The sequence below is a fragment of the Mastigoproctus giganteus genome, chromosome 11, assembly GCF_048544385.1.
Source record: "Mastigoproctus giganteus isolate SK-2022 chromosome 11, ASM4854438v1, whole genome shotgun sequence".
Taxonomy (NCBI): domain Eukaryota; kingdom Metazoa; phylum Arthropoda; class Arachnida; order Uropygi; family Thelyphonidae; genus Mastigoproctus; species Mastigoproctus giganteus.
In genome coordinates, this window is record NC_143585.1 from 44,304,621 (window position 1) to 44,323,903 (window position 19,283).

General features: G+C 35.9%; 1 protein-coding gene across 4 annotated transcripts in view; it reads right to left on the minus strand.

Annotated features, from left to right (window-relative positions):
• The window catches only part of LOC150077959 (hemicentin-1-like), a 424,550-nt gene that overhangs the window by 65,174 nt on the left and 340,093 nt on the right, over positions 1–19,283 (minus strand). For all 4 annotated transcript variants that reach the window (XM_090385460.1, XM_090385457.1, XM_090385458.1 and 1 more), the window contains exons 8-9: positions 13,424–13,774; positions 5,998–6,252 (exon numbers count right to left, since the gene is read on the minus strand). In XM_090385460.1, coding sequence (XP_090241586.1) covers positions 5,998–6,252; positions 13,424–13,774 — 606 coding nt within the window. The remainder of the gene's footprint in view (positions 1–5,997; positions 6,253–13,423; positions 13,775–19,283) is intronic.

A 19,283-nucleotide genomic window follows, 5' to 3' on the forward strand; every position in this document is an offset into this window, starting at 1 on the left:
AAGTTAAAATGCCATATTAGGACCACCAGAAAATTATCTCGTCTATCCTTGTATATTATATCTGTATATTGCGTGTATTCTGTGGTAGATTTACCTGTTGTTGTTGTTGTAATAGAATTTTAGGAGCATCAGCAACTGGTCATATTGCTCCGTGTATATTGTCTGCAAATTGCGTGTGTTTTGAAGTCAATTTTCTGTTTGATGGACGAAAAACCCGAGTTTCCAGGAAAAATGCATGCTACCTTCGGTGAGTCCGACTAACTCAGCCACATTTTGAAAAAGGCCAATAAAATTCCTCACGTCATCGACAGGACTTGAACTCAGGTCTTTTATACTCAGTGTGGGGAGAACGGGGATCATACCAACCAGGGCTCGGTTTGCCTGTTTTGCTGGACGAAAAAAACTAGTTTTGGAGGGGACGGGGAAACCTTGCGATCCATGCGTGAGACCCACTAATTCCTAGACACGGAGTGAAAAAAAAAAAGTCCATAACAATCTCTCGCGTCATTAACTGGATTCGAATCCTGGCCTTTTCCAGTCGGTGTAAGGAGAAGGTGATTATAACCAATATTTTTGGTTATTGTGCCATAGTGCCATATTATTTTCCCAACATCAGTCAGTCACGTCCAGAACTTTCAGTCATCCGTGGAATCCCTTTTGATGCACATGCGTAGTCATTAGCGTCCTAATATTTGGTAGCATAATATATGTCGTGAACGACATCTTTTTTCCATTAAAATAAGTAGGTCATTTCTGAAGAAATTTATTTTAATTTGCTGCTTAATGTGTAATCAAAAACACTGATCGATCAGGTACACTGTCACGTGATACCCCACTTAACACTGTTTCTGGGGTCAAATAAACCTGCATTTATAATCATACTTTAAATAATCCCCACAACTCTTCTTCTTTAAGCATGCAGATAAGCACATAATTATCCACCATCAATTTGGTTCAAATATTTTTACAACTAATTACAAATTACACAGTTTACATTAAACAAAGTCAAAAGATCGTGGCACTCAAGAAACATGAAAAATGCACTATTAATCATTAATTCTATAGAATTTGTTGCAATTTGTTTTTAACATTGATGTATGCACTTAAATAGTGATCTAAACTGGTGATTAAAAATGACGGAGGCCTTCACACGACACGTTCGATTCATCGGCTTCATTCTCTACGCTGCATGTGTAGAATTTTCCCAGAATTTTCAGGGAGTGTGAAAAGACCTCGTGTCGTCAGTTTGAAACTCGTCATCTAAGTTTTGTTGTCCCGGAGCCAAGAGAAGTTCACGATAGCTGGATTTGCTTGTACTTCACATACTAGAGTTGTCTCATCGTCCCCTTTGGCACTTTTGAAGACAGTGTACTCGGGTTTATCTTAGAGAGAAAACAGCGTATTATCAGCACACACCTGCTTTAATAAGAAAATCTCTTTTTCTCACTGCTGGGAGCAAAGATTCTCAAAAGAAAGAAATTAAATCAGGTGCCGCTGGGTTTTAAAGGTGACCGTGAAGATATAAGGAGAAAGGCAACGGAAGTTACTCCCTAGAACTTTAAAGAAAACAAAACAGTAACATTTCCACCATCTTGAAATGTTAGTCAAGATAGTAGATATGCCAAATATAAGCATTGCGATTTATACAGTAGATGTGTTCAGTTTGGAATCACGTAAATTTTTTGCAAGACAATTCGTGTATGTAACAATTCGGTGCATCGGATTCCGAGTCCCCTACATGGAAAAGGAAACTACCTTCATTAACTTTCCTTTCCTGTGTAAATGAGCTGCTTCTGGCTTCGCAACCCTCAACCAGTCCATGATACTAAAATAGCATTTGGCTTTAACAACTTTCAAAGTGATGATCTTCATTTCTGTTCCTTTCACCTGGTTTCTGCGCTCGTAATTTTTTTCTCGCTTCCCAACCCTCAACTAATTCATGATCCTGGAAAAGCATAGGGTTCAATAAGTAGGTATGTTAAAAAAAAACATAATAAATAACCTTATCTGGATTAAAGGTGTTACAACATGACTCCGTCTGTGCTTTCCAACCTGCCTATTAGAAGGATCCACATGAATCCTTTTATACAAAATAAATTGATAAAAATATGTTACTTTCTTTTTCTAAGTCAGTCGCCAAAATTTCTCTTGTTCTCCTAGTTTCCAGCAGAATTGCTTATCCAGACGTATCAAAATCAGTGTTACCACAGTGTAAGCGTGCCACAAGAAGGAATCATTTTGTTATAAAGATTTAGATTTTTTTTCTCATTGGAAATATCAATTTTCATTCATGATTTTGGTAGTTGTCTACTCTGTTATTGTCCAAAAAATTTCTCAAACTTTCTTGAAGGATATCCAAACTTCCAGTTCTAAAGAATTTAACACTCTTTCAAAAGGTTTATCTTTCAGTAACTCTCTGATCGGTAGGACAACAAATATACCTTAAAATAAGTTTATTTGATCAAGTAGTGGATTATAGATGACATTTGTTTTTCAGGTACAAGATTAATTGTAGGAGGGGGTCAAAATTACTTCCATAAAACACTTCTCCTCGTCAACTCTTCTTCGAAACCTCATTTCCACTTTATCAACCAATCTTATCTTTTCTATTCTCCAACTCCACATCCCCAATTCAAAACTCCCCAATCTTCTATTCTCACCATTCACATCTTCTCCATAAAATATCATACGCACCACATGTTCTTCAAGTGGTGTTAAGAATTCACCATCGAATTCTTAACAACTTGTTAGCATCCTTGGTACTTAATCCCAACAATCACATTTTGCCAAGGTATAGTATCGAATTAATGTCCTAACTTGATGCTTAAAACAGAACTATCTGTTAGCGAATATATTATTTCTATCAGTAGCATTCAACAGGGACTGTATGAAAGGATTCAGCAAGAAACAAATGGCATATTGACATCGCCGACGCGTTAATTAGATAAGCAATCATTTTCATCTGGACGATAGACTTTTGAACAAGTTCGCTAAGGAAAGAAAGAAAACATGGTCGTTAAGAACTTAATTGAAAACTCCATCATAGACCGGTTAATGCGAACAGGTGGCCCTGAAAGTAGGTAGAAATAGGATAAAGAATAGGACGACGCGTAAGATGAGGCATATCACGGTATAATGAAATTTATTAGGAAAGAATTAACAGCAAATTAAAACGAAATGAAGAACAACACAGCTGGGAAGTACTGCCGGGGGAAAACAACCTGTATGAACTTAACGAATTAGCGGCTAGCACAAGCCGTATATCATTTCTCAGCAGAAAGACGGGAAGAATGTAATATTAGAATCATGGCATGCTCTTAGGCTCGTTTGTCTTGTAACTCCCCCTTTCCTCTACCGAAGAAAACTTATGATTCTTAAATCATGTCCATGTTCCCCTTTGTTGCACCAAAAATATGAAAACTGATTATAGAATTGCATTACTCAAATAACGGATAAATAAAGTTAGTAATGGTCATGTATGTACTCTTACTCTTTGTAAATCAAAATAAAATTGTGTAGTATTTATTATTTTCGAAGGCCGCTTTAGAAATTCTTCTATTCGTCGACAATTACTAAATGCAGACCTCTCCAATCGAGTGAATTCTGTATATAGCGAGTAACTGATGCAAATGAAAATGGGAAAGTGTGCGCAAGTGCAAATTTTATGATACAACGGTGAGTGGTTTTAAATAGATCGGTCTGTGGAAGACAACAGAGTGCAATAATGACAGCACAATTCTTTTAGACGGACGATGAGTCCAGAAGATCCATTACCTCATCGCAAAGATGTCATCTATACCCAAGAGCAATTAGATGCAGTCTGCAGTCCAGTTCTCGATTATCCTCATCTGGAGGAACCTCCAGATGGTTCGGACAGGCCAAATACTTGTAAACAGCAGCTGCACATCATCAAGGGGGTCTGGGGTTGGATCCCATCGGAGACAGCGGGAATTCTTAAAGGATCTCTTAAACTGAGGATGCAGTTTAGCTGATCTCAGGAGGGAAGGTTGTTTTTTTTTTGTCTTATGTTATCTCATACGAAATATAAACTTTGTAAAAATCCAGCACTCTACAATTCAGAATTGTTTAAAATCTACTCTCCAAAAGGTTAACTGGATATTTACTTAAAAGATGAGACAGCTACGACAGCCTGTTTTAGTACTGACTGGTCTCTCATTAGCAGACAAAAGATTTGTAAAGAAATTGTTCTATGTGAACTACCATCAGAGTTGTAATATAGCTAAAGCTCATCGATTGCAAGTAGTGCAATACTAGGAAAACTCGTTACAAAAGCAAGCTTGTTCTTCTGTGAGAATTAAGACTAATGTAAGCAGTTTAAATCCTGCTGACCAAAAATTGATTAAAGGCAAATATAATCATTATAAATGTTTAAAGTCTTAAATGAGTTTAGCATAATATTTATGGAAATATAATCCTCTAAAACTGCCCAACCACTCTATAAAATCCGAAAATCTTAAATTCTGGTACTTCTCAATCTTCGAAGGTGCCCAATTTTCAGGAGTTTACTGATTTTATAAATGACAAAATTTACGTACAACTTCGCACGCGGCAGTGCAATAGAATCATCATATAAATTATATAAATATAAATATTCATATGAATACATTCATTAGAATATCTACATTCCAAATGTCATTGACATTTTCTCTAGCCTATAATAAACAATAATAAAGAGGCGCTTAAATATGTAACCATTAGACTATTGAGTAGTCAAGCATAGCTCTTTTTCTCCTTGTTGCCATTAGCAATCAAAATAAAACATTTTTATTTGCTTAATAATAAAAAAAAAAAAAATAAATAAATTTAAATGATAGCATCAAAGTGATTGTAAACAAATGTATTTTATCATATTTTTCCTCTTAAAATCTGTTTAGAATAACTCTTCATCCATTAGAATTTTCACTGCAGGTTTTCAGAGAAACTTCCTCTCTCACTGATAAATAAAAATTAATAATCAAACATGATCACATATTCCATTAAGATTATTTAAATATCAGTAGAACATAAATGTGTTAAATTATTAAATATTGAAGTAGGTATATGTGGCGACATCTTGCGTCAAATGAATGATTCACTCCTGAAAACAAATTAATTTTAAAACCAAATGGCTCAAACTTTCCACTAGCAACTGATGATAATAATTGAAAACTATAATCAGTAATTGTAATAATAATAAATAGTTGTTGCGTATTGTTAAACCTGAAGGTCAATTTTAGCACGATTTGTTTCGAAAAAAACAAAAAAAAAAAAAAAGGCTGTTAGAAAGCACACCCTCCACGAACGTTGATTTTAATTACAAACCGAGTGCTCAGTTGCTATATCGATCACTTTTTCATTGATTGCTGATGTGGCATTAATTAACGAACCCAGTAGTTAATCCTTTTAGCATCTAGTTAATTCTAAAGGGCGATAAAAATTATTCGATAATAACTTGAAAGATTTTCTCCTCAAATTAAAATATTTTAATTATCCGATAATCGCCTCCAATACAATTACAAGGCAAATGGTGTTACCCATTGAACTGTTAGGTGGGGGGATAACTTTTAACTTTTCAAAGTAATTTCTCTCTTTACGGGGAGATTCAGACGAGTTTAATCTACAGTCAAAATAAATATACGACACCAGGGTCAATTGCAACTAATAGCAATTTTGATGAAACGATCTCGGGGTTCCTAATAATTTGAAGATCAGCTGTACATGTCATGAAGTCGTTTTAAGGCTCTAGAGTTGTTTGTATTGTTCGAACAGTTCTCTTCATTTCATCCTATCTTTTAATCAAACTTCACGCTTAAAGAGAATTTCTTTAACTCGGCTCTTCCGTTTAATTTGCAGTACTTGTTTAATTAATGAATTAATTAAATGGATTTTAATTAATTATCCGCACGCGCTTCTAGAATTTGTGGTTCTAAAGTAAACTATTAAAAGGAAAAATATGTAAATAATAAAATTCAACATTGTTTTTTGTCGATTACCTACACAGAACATTGATATTCGTCTCTGCTTCCCCCTGACCTAGTTTATTCACCACCACACACTTATAAATGCCGGCTTTTTCGCGGCCCATGCTAAAATTTAGGAACAGGGCTTCACCACGAGATACAACGGTATCCCCGTGTCTCCATGTAAACGAACCAAGAGGCCAGGACGATGCAGAACATGTAACTGTTTCTGGAACGTCTCCTTCCACAACGTCAATCTGTGTAACCGATACCTGCACATCTTCTGGTTCATCTATTAAAAAAAATATATTTATTTATTTATTAAAACAGTGAGAAAAAATGCACTAAGTTTTGCATGTATATAACATATAAAACGCTAAGGTGTATCTATACATGTATGCTTGCCTTTATGTCTCATTGCATTAAGTTAGAAAATGTATTATTTATTGAAAAATGAATTTGAAAATCTAATTGAAGGAATGTACTTTAGAGATTTGATCACTCTTGAATACTAATTGGTAGCTTGTAGATTGATTTAAACGCAGAGCATTTCAAAGGAATGGGGAAGAGGAATATGGGAGCTGCAAAACTGTACTTAAAAGAAGTTACGACGAAATCCTGTATTTTGACTTTTCACAAAATTAATCTCGCTAAACGGACAAACCAACCTTAGAACATTCATAGTTTTCAGAGACACTGTATAAAGGATATTACAAAAACAGTTATGACTTTCGAATACTGAGAAATATCATTATAAAATTTAATTTTTCTAATAATGTGAAAAAAAATAATCGACATACGCTATATATACACACTTTCTGTTTACTAGCACAAAAAATAACAACATACCTGTTTCTTCGGACTTTTTTAAGATAGGATGCTATGTTTTCCTCGGGATTTTATGACAAAAAATTGCCAAAAAAAAAACTGACTTCCGCCAAATTTTGTAAACTACGAGGCTGCGATAAAAGACAGCCAACTGATATCCTAGGCAATATGTATCCTCACCGCTGGACACCTTGGATTATTGATTCTCTGCTGCGAAAATGATAAATCATCATGGCTGCAACTTCCTCCCAGATTATACTTCGTTGCTTTTTGGTCTAATCAGCCAAGATTTTCTCCCTCTTTAAACCCTAATAGAGTTACATTAAAGCTTTCGTCCTCCAAAATATTATCCTAAAGTGTCAAGTTGATCACACATTTTAAGTTAGAAGCTCAAAATTACACTATTAATTAGAAGTAGAATTAATCATTCAAGAGTTCTCGAAACTTTCTGGAAATTTCTGCTCTCTTTCCACAGAAGGTACAGCTCAGGATGTGTTATTATTCTAATTAATAGATATAAGCAAAGAAACCCCTCCTCAATCTTCTACACTGTTGAAAATTCCAGCATACACGAATATTACTGACCATCAGAAAATAATAAAGTAATGTAATTAGTTGACAGAAAAACAAATCGTTCAAGATGGAAATTAATGATTCTTTGAATCACGTATTTATGAATGAATAATTGTCCTTTCTGCGAAATGTAGCCTCAATTTTGGCACGCCAACAGGAAATTGAATGTTTCCCAATTAAATAATAATCCAATCATTACTTCTGAGTAGTTGACTTAAGCCTAATTTCATCTAAGCGCAATGAATTATGGGTATTTAATGCTCTCATTAATCATTGGTGATAAGTTAACGTAAATTATTAAACAAAAATGTAAACGCTTTGAAAATTTTAAATATACTTTATAGAATTAAACATCAAGCACAATATAAATCACAAATATTAAAATTGAAATAAACTTACAAAATTATTATATAAATAAAATTTTATTATTTTGATATACACAAGACAAAATAATAAAATTATTCATTTTACATGTTTAATAATGCAACTTTTAATTTGTTGTTAGCAACGGTTGCTAATCTACGAAAACAGCGATAGAGGGCGTACTCAGCGCCCTCTAAAGATTTTAATATAAAACACGCTCTAATATATATATATATATATATATATATTTTTTTTTTTTTTTTGTATGCATGTCCTTTTTTATATACTTTAATAGTGCAATTAATAAACTTGAGATATGCAACATTGTATTAAAATTACTATATAAATAATATTTTTATTATTTTGATATAAACGAGACAAAATAATAAAATTATCAATTTATAATAGTGCAACTTTTAATTTGTTGTTAGCAACGGTTGCTAATCCACGAATGGCGATAGAGGGCGTATTCTCAACGTCCTCTAAAGATTTTAATATAAAACACGCGCTAATATATTTTCTTTTTATATGCATGTGCTTTTTAAATGTTTTAATAGTGAAGTTAATAAACTCGAGATACGTAACATCGTATCAAAATTACTATATAAATAATATTTTATTATATTGATATAAACAATGCAAAATAATAAAATTATTTTCAAACGTATAATAGAATAGTGCAAATTTTAATTTGTTGTTAGCAACCGTTGCTAATTCACGTACTATTCTCAACGCCCTCTAAAGATTTTAATATAAAACACGCGCCAATATTTTTTTCTATTTATATGCATGTGCTTTTTTTATATATTTTAATAGTGCAGTTAATGAACTCGAGATACGCAACATCGTTCATATAGCTTCCCAAGTCCACAGGTGATCAAAATTCCATATTCATTGTTACAGGTCTTTAATTAAAGCAGGGGCGGGTGTTCTTCAATCTCAAGACGTTTAGCCTTCAGACTATATAACATTCAAGTGGTACGAACTCTTAAAAATGATTTTCCCTTATTACTTATAATTAGCATTTTCTAACGTTTTAATAGCTAACATGGTTGCTTCATTTTTTTTTCTTTGCCCCTGTCAAGTACCGGAAACTAGAATATTCACACGCTACGTGGTGATTTATGAAAAAAAAAAAAAAAAGAAAGAAAAGAAAAACAAAACTTTTCTCTAAGAAACACCTCGTTGGTAACTCACCTATAGGTAATTACTTTTAAAATAAGTGGCAGGGAGCAATCTTCTATGAAGCTTTTTCTTCTTCTTAACTAGAAAAAGTTTGTATTAATAACTTAGGAAAGTTAATTAGAGGTGGATTAGTTTAAAAATTCTGAAACAGTTGACTTTAATTAAAGTGGATTAAACGAAAGTCCAAGTCATGATTACATGCTTTACTTTTGCACGTTCATGGTTTTCTATTCTCATCCTTGAAGCTTTCTGAACAGTACAACCACATCGGGAGTAGTTATGGATGGCTAAATCGATATCAAACATTAGTCATAAATCTTTAACGATCCAAATACATACCAGATTTTATATAATTCGATCCATAAAAATTGACAGAAAGAGATAGACAGAATGCATGCTTAAATGCCGAAAAAGGATAAAGTATTGGGAGCAATAGGGACATATTATGAAAGAGAGAATGAAGAAAAAGATAAATTAAACAGAGAAAAATGGCAAATAACAGTGAAGTGGACATGCACATGTATTCATAAAATACAAGTTTATGTTAATGTTTAAGAAATTCGCCAAATAGATCCCACGAGGTGTTAATTTGGTGCGTTGTGAAAAGTTGGCTTGGAGCCAAACCAAAAATAGTGGGTATTTCAGCAATTGATAAATGTGACCATCGTTCTGGGTGTGTGTAATGGCTCCTGTGGCCGATATATATAGATACATGGATGGATATACATTTACATAACTTAAACAGGGAAAATTTACGAATCTTTTCTTAGCTGTGCAAAGAATGGGCAAGTGAGTGTGACACCCAATGGGACATAAATATTCCTTCACCGAGGACTGACAAATCCACGAATTTCCACACTTATCAAGACGTCAAAAGGATGAAGAAAAGAGGAATTTGTCATAGTTCGTAACGTTCGCTGCTGCAAATGCATGATGAGGCCATCAAGTCTTTTTTCAGTCTCTGACGTGATTTTTTTTTTAACTAAAGTGCCAGAAATTCACAGAAAGTAAATCTGGGGCAGCTGTTTTTTTATCATCCCGATTACTTCTTTGCAAAGAATTTCTTAGAGCACCTTAACACTGTCGTCCAGTGCACCAGAACTCTGTCTATCTGCTAATACAATTTTGCTCCTACAAAAAGATCGAATAAATCCGCGAAGGTACCTTCAGAGATAAAGGAATTGCTGAATGACATTGCACATTACCTACAGTATTTTGAGGTTGGCTATAATTCTCCTCCAGCGCTGTCCGGATGGTTTGTTCATTCCTATTTATACACGTTTTACGAAGAATGTAGAGCTGCTAGAACGGGTGCAAAGAAGAGAAATTAGATTATTAAGGGGAATATGTCAGATGACTATGTTGTATCTGGAGGTGAGCTATAACAGCTTCCTCTCTTTGATTCTTGCGCAGACCAGACTGCCAGTGTTGGATTATAGCTTGTTCGTAACTTGTCCGTACCAAGATTTTTGCCATTGGGAGAGTAATTTTGAGTGTATTACCTGCCTGTAGTCTGTATAAGGGACTAACAGGCTACAACCGTTCTGGGGTTCCGGTCGGAGCGTCCGCCAATTCATTACCCCTTATCCCAATGTGGCTTGGCATCCAGCAGAAACGAACATTGAATAAAAATAGTCTGAAAGAGAATGCAACATCTAATGGATCCGGGACAGGAACGGATGAAGATCATACTTCATTCCCGATAAACCCTGTAGCATACTTAAAGAGTCAGTATACACCATATACCTTTGGTAATTGTGGGTTTTAATGTGATTCAAGGCTAACTCTAAAGCATACAGCTCAGCCGTGTATATGCTTCGTGCATGTGGAATCTTCTCAGATATAGTGTTTTCTGGAAAGATAGCAGCAGATCCGATAGATAATTCTGATTTCGAGCCTTGAGTGAAGACAAGCAAGAAGTCAGAGTATTCGACTCGGTGGGCAGCATAGAGTTGTTGGTAGACAGCAGATGCAATTATGGCTTTATCCAATTTTTAATAGAGAAGTCGCATGATGGTATGGGATCATGTCAGGGTGTAAGTAGTTGCCTTGGTGACTGGGCATTATTCTCTACCGTAATTTTAAACTCTCTGAGCAGCTCTTGGACACGGATACCAAAGGGATAGTTTGAAGTTTGATGAGTGTTGTAGAGAGTTTCCCATAGTGGCTCAAAAACGGGATTTTTTATTATTATTTATTATTTTAGGGTTGCCCGTAATTAAATACATTAACCCGTATTTGTGTCTGTAAATTGCGTATGTTCTATGGTCGATTTGCCTGTTTTGCTGGACGAAAAAACCCCAGTTACTGGGGAGAAAAACCTTGCTAGCTACGCCTGAGACCAACTAACTCAGCCACGGAGTGAAAAAAGCCCATTAAAGTTCCTCGCGTCATCGACGGGATTCGAACCCAGGCCTTTTCCACCCGGTGTGGGGAGGACGGTGACGATACCGATACCACTGTGCTACCCGCGCAGATTCAAAAACGGGATGTCCATGTAGGGCTGTCTCCAGGTATTTCAGTTTAAAAGTATATTTTAAAGACAATTGCTTTCGTCTGAGCAATACTGGTGGCTCGCCTACTTCGACGTATAATCTCTGGACAGGGGACGTTCTAAATGCTCCAGTACTAATGTGGATGGCTCGATCGTTAACTGGATTTAGCCATCGTAGTACGCTGTTTCTAGCCGATACGTACACTTGGGACCCTTAATCTAATTTAGATCGGACAAGTGGCGATCTAAACGTATGGGATATGTTCCGTTAGAATGGATTGGGTCAGCCCCATAACGTTAGGTCAGTAGGTCGTGTTTCGTTCAATAAATATCTTTCTATCGTATTGGACCAACTTTACCCTACAGTGCTTCGTTTTTAATAGGACTCCAATGGATTCTTTCAAGACGAACGCAACTATCTACCGTGCAAAAACTACATCTGAACGGTTCGAGGAGCATTCCAGAGATTTTCAACATATTCTTTTGCCGGTGAATTCTCCAGATCTGAATCTAAATGAGGATGTCTTGAGTATGTTGGAAATGATAGTTCGGCTTCGCAGACACCTAGTGGAATCTATGTCATGACGTGTATGGGCTGTAACTCGGGCAACAGATGACCCTAATAGATAGAGATTTCTAATTTTAAATAGATAATAATAAAATGCTTCTAATTTTTTTGATCGCTGTAGCCGGGATTATACTTTCATGATACAAACAGTTTATATAGCTTAGAAGATACTATCAAATATTCTGAGATTATACGGTAGAAGCTCAGTTGCTGGTTGCATAAATTTGCTGGTAGCCTGAGAATTACTCTTATAATTGCATACAAGAGTATGCACGTATAAAAGTAAGTGCATATAAGCGTATCGAAATACTGTAATGTGAAATTACAGCAATTAAGTTACATTTTTAACAGCAATATAATTTTTATTGTGGGTTTAATTTTAAAATAACACTTTTCTTATCTCCGATTGTGCTTTCTAGTTTTATGTTCTAAATTGTTAATAAAGAGTATTTTCCAACTTTCTAAAAAAATATTTCAACTTAATTTTTGATACAAATTGTTATCCTTTTACAAAATTTTGTTTTTACTGTGTAGTTGTAGGGTTCAATTGATTTACAATCTGTTTGCTACTGGATGTGGATAAAAAAAATATATCTATATATAATAGATATCTGGGACATTTCATAATATGATTCATTGATCTACTTTGGTGCGATAAATTTTGTAATTCATGGCAATTGGTAGAACATTTCAGACAAAAAGATAAATACTGTAATGGCTTTTCAACGGGATTCAGAAACCTCTGGGGAAACAACAATCCAAGTTAACTTGTGACAGACACCAACTGCTTCAGGACGTTGTGTCATTCCAGGATGTTGGAACTAATTTCCACTTTCAATCATTGTACGACCATGCTCCTATCCATCTTAACATAACAGAAGGTACTGCTTTTTGAAAGTTGATGTGCCATCAGTAAACCTCTCATTATAGAGGTCAACAAAAGAAAACGAATTCGATAGTTTAATACCAAAGGATACCAAATTTAAATGAGAAGCTGTGTGTAGAACCCTAACAAGAATGCTGCAGCAAACAGTAGAAAGAAAGAAAGAATAAAATCATAAAAATGCAGACGACAGACGGTAAATTTAAAGGGAAAAAGAAAAAAGGAACTTGAATAAGAGAGGAGGTAGGAAGAGAGAGAGAGAGGCAGACAGAGAGAGCGCAAACAGATACAGAAGAGGTTAAAAAGTGAAAGCATGGAAAGACAGAGAGAGGCCGAGAATGAAAGAGATAGTCCACATTATCTGCGGAGTATAATGCAGGGTATAATTACTATCTGCAGAGTAATTAGAAGCTCTCAGACAGAAACGAAAGAAGAGCGACATGCCATGGCCACTCACTCAACTGGCACAAAGCTATCTGCGAGTGAGCAGTTTAATGTCTTTGTTAAGTTCGCTAAACTACCAAACTACCGACTTCCGCCTGAAATGAAACACAGATTGCAACACTTACATTCGACCTGAAAGAACATGCTGCTCGCAACTCCATCCCCCACTTCATTGTCTGTACTGGCGCACGTGTAGTTAGCGTTGTCCTTGTCGCGTCTCAGGATTCTGTCGGGCCACGCGGTCATGTTCCACTGCAGCACACTAATAACGGAAATGAACCTGTTGTTAAGCACATCTTCCGGAAGTGTCGTAGTTCTGATAATGTACAGGTCGGAGTCCATGATACTTTCGCCATCCTTCAGCCACTCAATGTCACATAGAGGATCGCACTCCACCCTGCAGCTGACACTGATGAATGGAGTATCCCTGGCGGCGCCATGCCGATCCGGTAGGTCTTCGATGAACATTGGAGGTGCTAGAGGAAGATACGAAAGTGTAGCTTTAGTCCATTAGGATTTGCACAAGATAATTAGCATCATCGAGTTACTACTGTCGTTAGATTTAGCGGTAGGGGTGCTTGAAATGTGTCTCTGAACGCTAATTAAAGAGATTGTAATAAGTTATCCTAACCCTACTCTCCAAAATTAACAAAGATACACTAATTATGAAAATTATAAGAGCCAACTTTAGAGACACGTTACCTAATAATTTGTCTACTTACTGTACACGTCCTTTCCAGCAATTAATGGATGTGGACAGATTGAGGTTGCGATTAGTATTAGTATTAGTAACGGCCGTATGGTGCAAGAAAGCCTATGGCTTATGCTGCACCAGCCAAAAAAAAAAAAAAAAAAAAAAAAAATCCGAACAAAACAATGATATAAACAAAAATTAAATAAATAAATAAATAATAATAATTAATAAATAAATAAAAATAATAAAATGAAATAAAAAATAAATAAAAAGGAAATTAATCCTATCATCCTATGCGCTTCCCTTACCCGAAAGTACTATCCAGATGACCTTTGAATTTCCCCAAACTGTCGGCCTCTACCACCCATGAAGGCAACTTATTCCAGTAATTTATAACTCGCTGGCTAAAATAAAACTTCCTGCAGTCCAATCTAAACATTTCCCCCCGTAACTTGAATTTATGTCCCCTAGTTCTAGCATCATTTATAATCTTGAAAATTTTGTCCTCATTCATTTTACTGATGCCTCTCAGAGCCTTAAACACCTCAATCAAATCTCCTCTAAGGTGTCTAGTTTCCAAACTCTGCAACCCACATATTCGAAGTCTTTCTTCATAAGGACGCCCTTTTGCCGATCTCACCAGGCGAGTTACCCTTCTTTGCACCCTTTCAAGAAGCTCGATGTCTTTCTTTAGGTGCGGTCTCCATACTTGAACACAGTATTCCAAGTGTGGTCTAACATAAGCCTTATATAATGGGATTATCACGTCCCTATCTCTACTTGCAAAAGTTCGATAGATCATCGATAGGACACCATGGGCCTTCCTTGCAACCTGTTTACAATGCTCAGAGAATTTCATGTCTGACCGTATCGTAACACCCAAGTCCCTTTCCTCCAGTACTGGGTTTAGTTGAACTCCACCAAGTGAATAAGTTATTTTGGGATTACTGTTTCCCAGGTGTAATACCTTACACTTTGTTGGATTAAAGCACAGCTGCCATTTTTCTGACCATTCTTGAAGTCTATCTAGGTCTCTCTGAAGAAGCTCAGCTTGACAGTGATCATTAACTACTCTACCAATTTTAACATCATCTGCAAATTTAGACATCACGCCCTCTATCCCTTCATCAATGTCGTTTATGAAAATTAAAAACAACAGTGGTCCTAATACTGATCCTTGGGGAACCCCACTTCTTACATCAACCCAATCTGAGGAATAGCCATTTATCACAACCCTCTGCCTCCTGCCCTGAAGCCATCCTTCTATCCATCTAAGGATTTTCCCAGTGATTCCAACCTGTTCTAGCTTATAAAGCAACCGCTCATGTGGGACTGAGTCAAAAGCTTTGCTGAAATCTAAATAAACAATGTCGAAATTATTCCCTAAATCCAGCTCGTGAGTGACCCTTTCGAAATAGCGAACCAGATTTGTTAAACATGATTTTCCCTTTACAAAACCATGCTGAGTATCCTTGAGAATTTCAATTCGATCCAAATGATCCTGAATTCCACCCTTGATCATTGCCTCCATGATTTTCCCTACTACTGAAGTCAGACTGACAGGTCGATAATTTCCCACTTCACTTTTAGAGCCACCCTTATGTATGGGAGATACATTTGCACTTTTCCAATCCAAGGGAATCTCCCCAGAGTCTAGTGATGCTCGCATAACCAGCCTCAGTGGTTCAATGCACTCGCTTGCCGCCTCTCTCAAGATTATAGGGTATATTCCATCAACTCCAGGAGCCTTACTGGTCTGTAGGCTCGAAAGTTTTTTCATTAAATAATCTTGCGAAATTTCAATATCATTAATTACATATTTTTTAACTTCGCTCCCACAATTTCCCATTGCCACAAAAGGCTTTTCATTTGTAAATATCGATGCAAAATAACTGTTGAGTTCATCTGCAACGGCATCTGGTGTATTTATTACTATCCCCTTTCCCTTACGTAAAGGTCCGATCTGGTTTGTCCTGCTCTTCTTGGCATTTATATATGTGAAGAATTCTTTATCCCCCCTCTTTGCTCTGTTTGCTAGTGATTTCTCATAAACTGCCTTTGCCTGTCGAACCTTTTCTGTGGCTCTATTACACATCACCTTGTAGCTGTTATAGGCTTCAGTACTTTTTATTGCTCTGTAACTTTTCCATGCCACCTTTTTCTGCTCAAGTAATGTGGCAACTTCACTATTCATCCAACTTGGAACCCTTCTCGTGGAGTATTTTTTTAATGGTATATACGCATTCAAGGCATCTGTGATTAATGTTTTAAAAGCGTACCACAATTCAATTGTATTCATTCTCTGCGCGATATCTACCCAGTTAATAGAGGCCATGTAGTACCTTAAGGCATCATAATTTCCTTTTCTGAAATTAAAACCCATTCCTTTGCCTTTTACTTCTGCTACCTCTCTCGTCATCATCCACCGTAGAACTCCATGATCACTTCCTGCTACTGGTTCCTCTACAGTCAGCCCTGTTATGTCATCTGATTCATGTGTGATGATGAGGTCTAGGATATTCTTTTCTCTAGTACTTTCCCTGACATGTTGATACAAATAACAGTCATCTAGTTGATTTAAAAATTTTGTTCCCCATGTCGAGTTTCCTTCCCATTTACTCCAATCAATTAGAGGCAAATTGAAATCACCCATAATAAGACATTGACGCTTACTTGCCCATTCCATTTGCATGTAGAGGCTTTTGTCATAGTCTTCACAATCACCTGGTCTATAGATTACTCCTACTCGCATTGTACCTTTGTTTCCAACTATCTCACACCATACAGACTCTATACTAGCATGTGAAATGTCTGAATCCGGGAAAGCTATCGTCGCACTCAGGCTGCTTCTGATAAGAAGCATTACCCCATCACCCCTTCTATCTACTCTATCCTTCCTAAATACATTATACAAGCCGTACTGAAACTCATCATCCCCAATTTCCGGGTGGCACCACGTCTCTGTAAGCCCTATTATGTCCGCGTTACTTGTTTTAACCAGCAGTTCGAATTCGCTCATTTTATTGACGACACTTCTAACGTTACTGTATAAACAATTAAGATTTACTGTTCTTGTATATTTAACAACCCTAACACAACCCTTGAAGTTTTTTAGGCTCTCTTCCCTGATATTAGCTACCCGCTCACGTGAAACGTCTTTATTGTTGCTTAATAAAGACGTTTCATTAATAAAGAAGTCTCAATAATAAAGATTATTGCTTAATAAACCATACTGCCTTATCAAAATATTAAAAGTATGAGACCATCGCCTTGGCCGAAATCAACTAACTCCTACGATATAGATGGAACCGTACTCAGACCTTTTCTGCAATGTATGCAGCAGCCATCTGAACGATTGTGATAGTCATGAGGACAATTATGCAGGTTGAACTGGGTTCAGAAGAGCATATAGGAAAGCGGGAACGATGCCCATCGAAGTGGACACATAGTGGTTAATGGAGTGAAACAATGCATTGATTCCCTTAGCACCCAGGGTGTAGCGTTGGTTAATATGGGTACTTCCAGTCCAGCACTGAATTGCATCGTGATTTTATCTATACGGTAATGTTTTTTGTATTTCATCAAACAAAGAAGTCACCGGTCCCGATTGTGGAATACTATCTTCTTCTTTCGGCTTGCCTTGTGCTTGGACACTGATTGGAGCCCATTAATAGACTGCACCGCTATTTTCGACAAAACCCATATTACACACCGCACTAATAAATGCTGTACTGCTCCTAAAATATTAGTGCTTTTAGAATGAAACAAACACTCCGTTCCTAGTGACTTAACGTTCTCTGTTTCCATAGTTACCTCGGGTACACACCATCGATGGATAACTCATTACTAAGCAATAGATTATACCATTTAGACTCCCCATAAGTGTCTATATATGCGAGTATCTGAATCTCTAATATTTTGACAGGGCAGTGTACAAAAAAAAGAGAAACTTTCACGATAACATAATATCAATTTACAGCATCTAAGAAGAAAATGATTGGTTAATTGGCTATTATTTATTTTAAAATAAACAATGTGGTACCTTTGATTGGCTTACAAGTTTCAAATGAAATCCACTAGATGGCAGCACATAGAGCAGTATAGAAATGATCCTTGGGAAATTTGGAGAGCTACAGAATTAAGTGCATTATCTGTTTTTAATTTCGTCCTAATACATAATTGATTTACAGATACCAAGAGGTTTTCCAACGATCTTATAATCCTGTTAAAATGCTACATACATTAATGGCATTTAGGAATAGCTCGATGGTTAATATATTTTAAATTTTTATTTAAAAGGATGTGATGGACAAATGCTTAACAGGATATTAGATATTTATGACTGGTATGATATTCACCAGAAATACAATTTTCTTAAGAAAAAGCTATTTCCAAGAAATAATATATAAACCTCATTTCTTCTTGGAAAATTTCCAATTTTAATCAAGTACGTAAAGAAATACCCAAGTTGTTACTGATTAGTCTGAAGTATCCTTACAGAACTTTTCACCAATTTGCATAATCTTTTTCCAATCGTCACGAAGGAGTTAAAGAAGGGAAAAAAAGTTCTTTCGTTCTGCTTTAACCCCTAAAAATGCATCAGAGGGAGCCACTAACTGAATTACCAATACGTATGAGGGGAAAAAAATAAAAGAAATGGAAAAAGGAGGGAGGGAATGGGGGTATTAATCCTCTCCTGATGCGCAGTTAAATATAAAATGTTGAAGAAGTAATTAAGAAAAGAAATACCATTTCTGTCTTGGAGACAAGAGACTCGAAAAAAATAAAATAAAAAATACAGATCTCTGGCAGAAGATTCATTTCCCTGGCCAATGGAGAATGCATTGCTTCCCGGAAGTGGAAAGTCCAGCATAATCTTTATAATTCAAGTCGTCTTAATGATTTAATCAGTGGGTATTAAGCAGATTTGAGATATAATGGAATTTGCATATGAATCGAAGTTATCTGCATCGATAGCAGGGAGAATGCATTTGGAAAAATTCTTAAGATAGTGAGAGAGAGTCCTTGGTGGTTAAAAGGATATTTTAATTTCCGTATTCAAGACGAAATTTTTAAGATTTTTATCGATGAAGATTCTGGCAATGAGAATCGTCTTTTACGAATAAGGCGAGTTTTGGAGTCAACAAAAGATGTATTTTGTATTCTCAAATATTTATGACGTCTTTTGCAGCCTTTATGTTGATAAGAAATTCATTAGGCAAAGATTGCGAAGACTTATAACAAAAGTTTGGTTTAAAAGGTCTTAGTTTTAAGTTGTAATCACAGTTTTA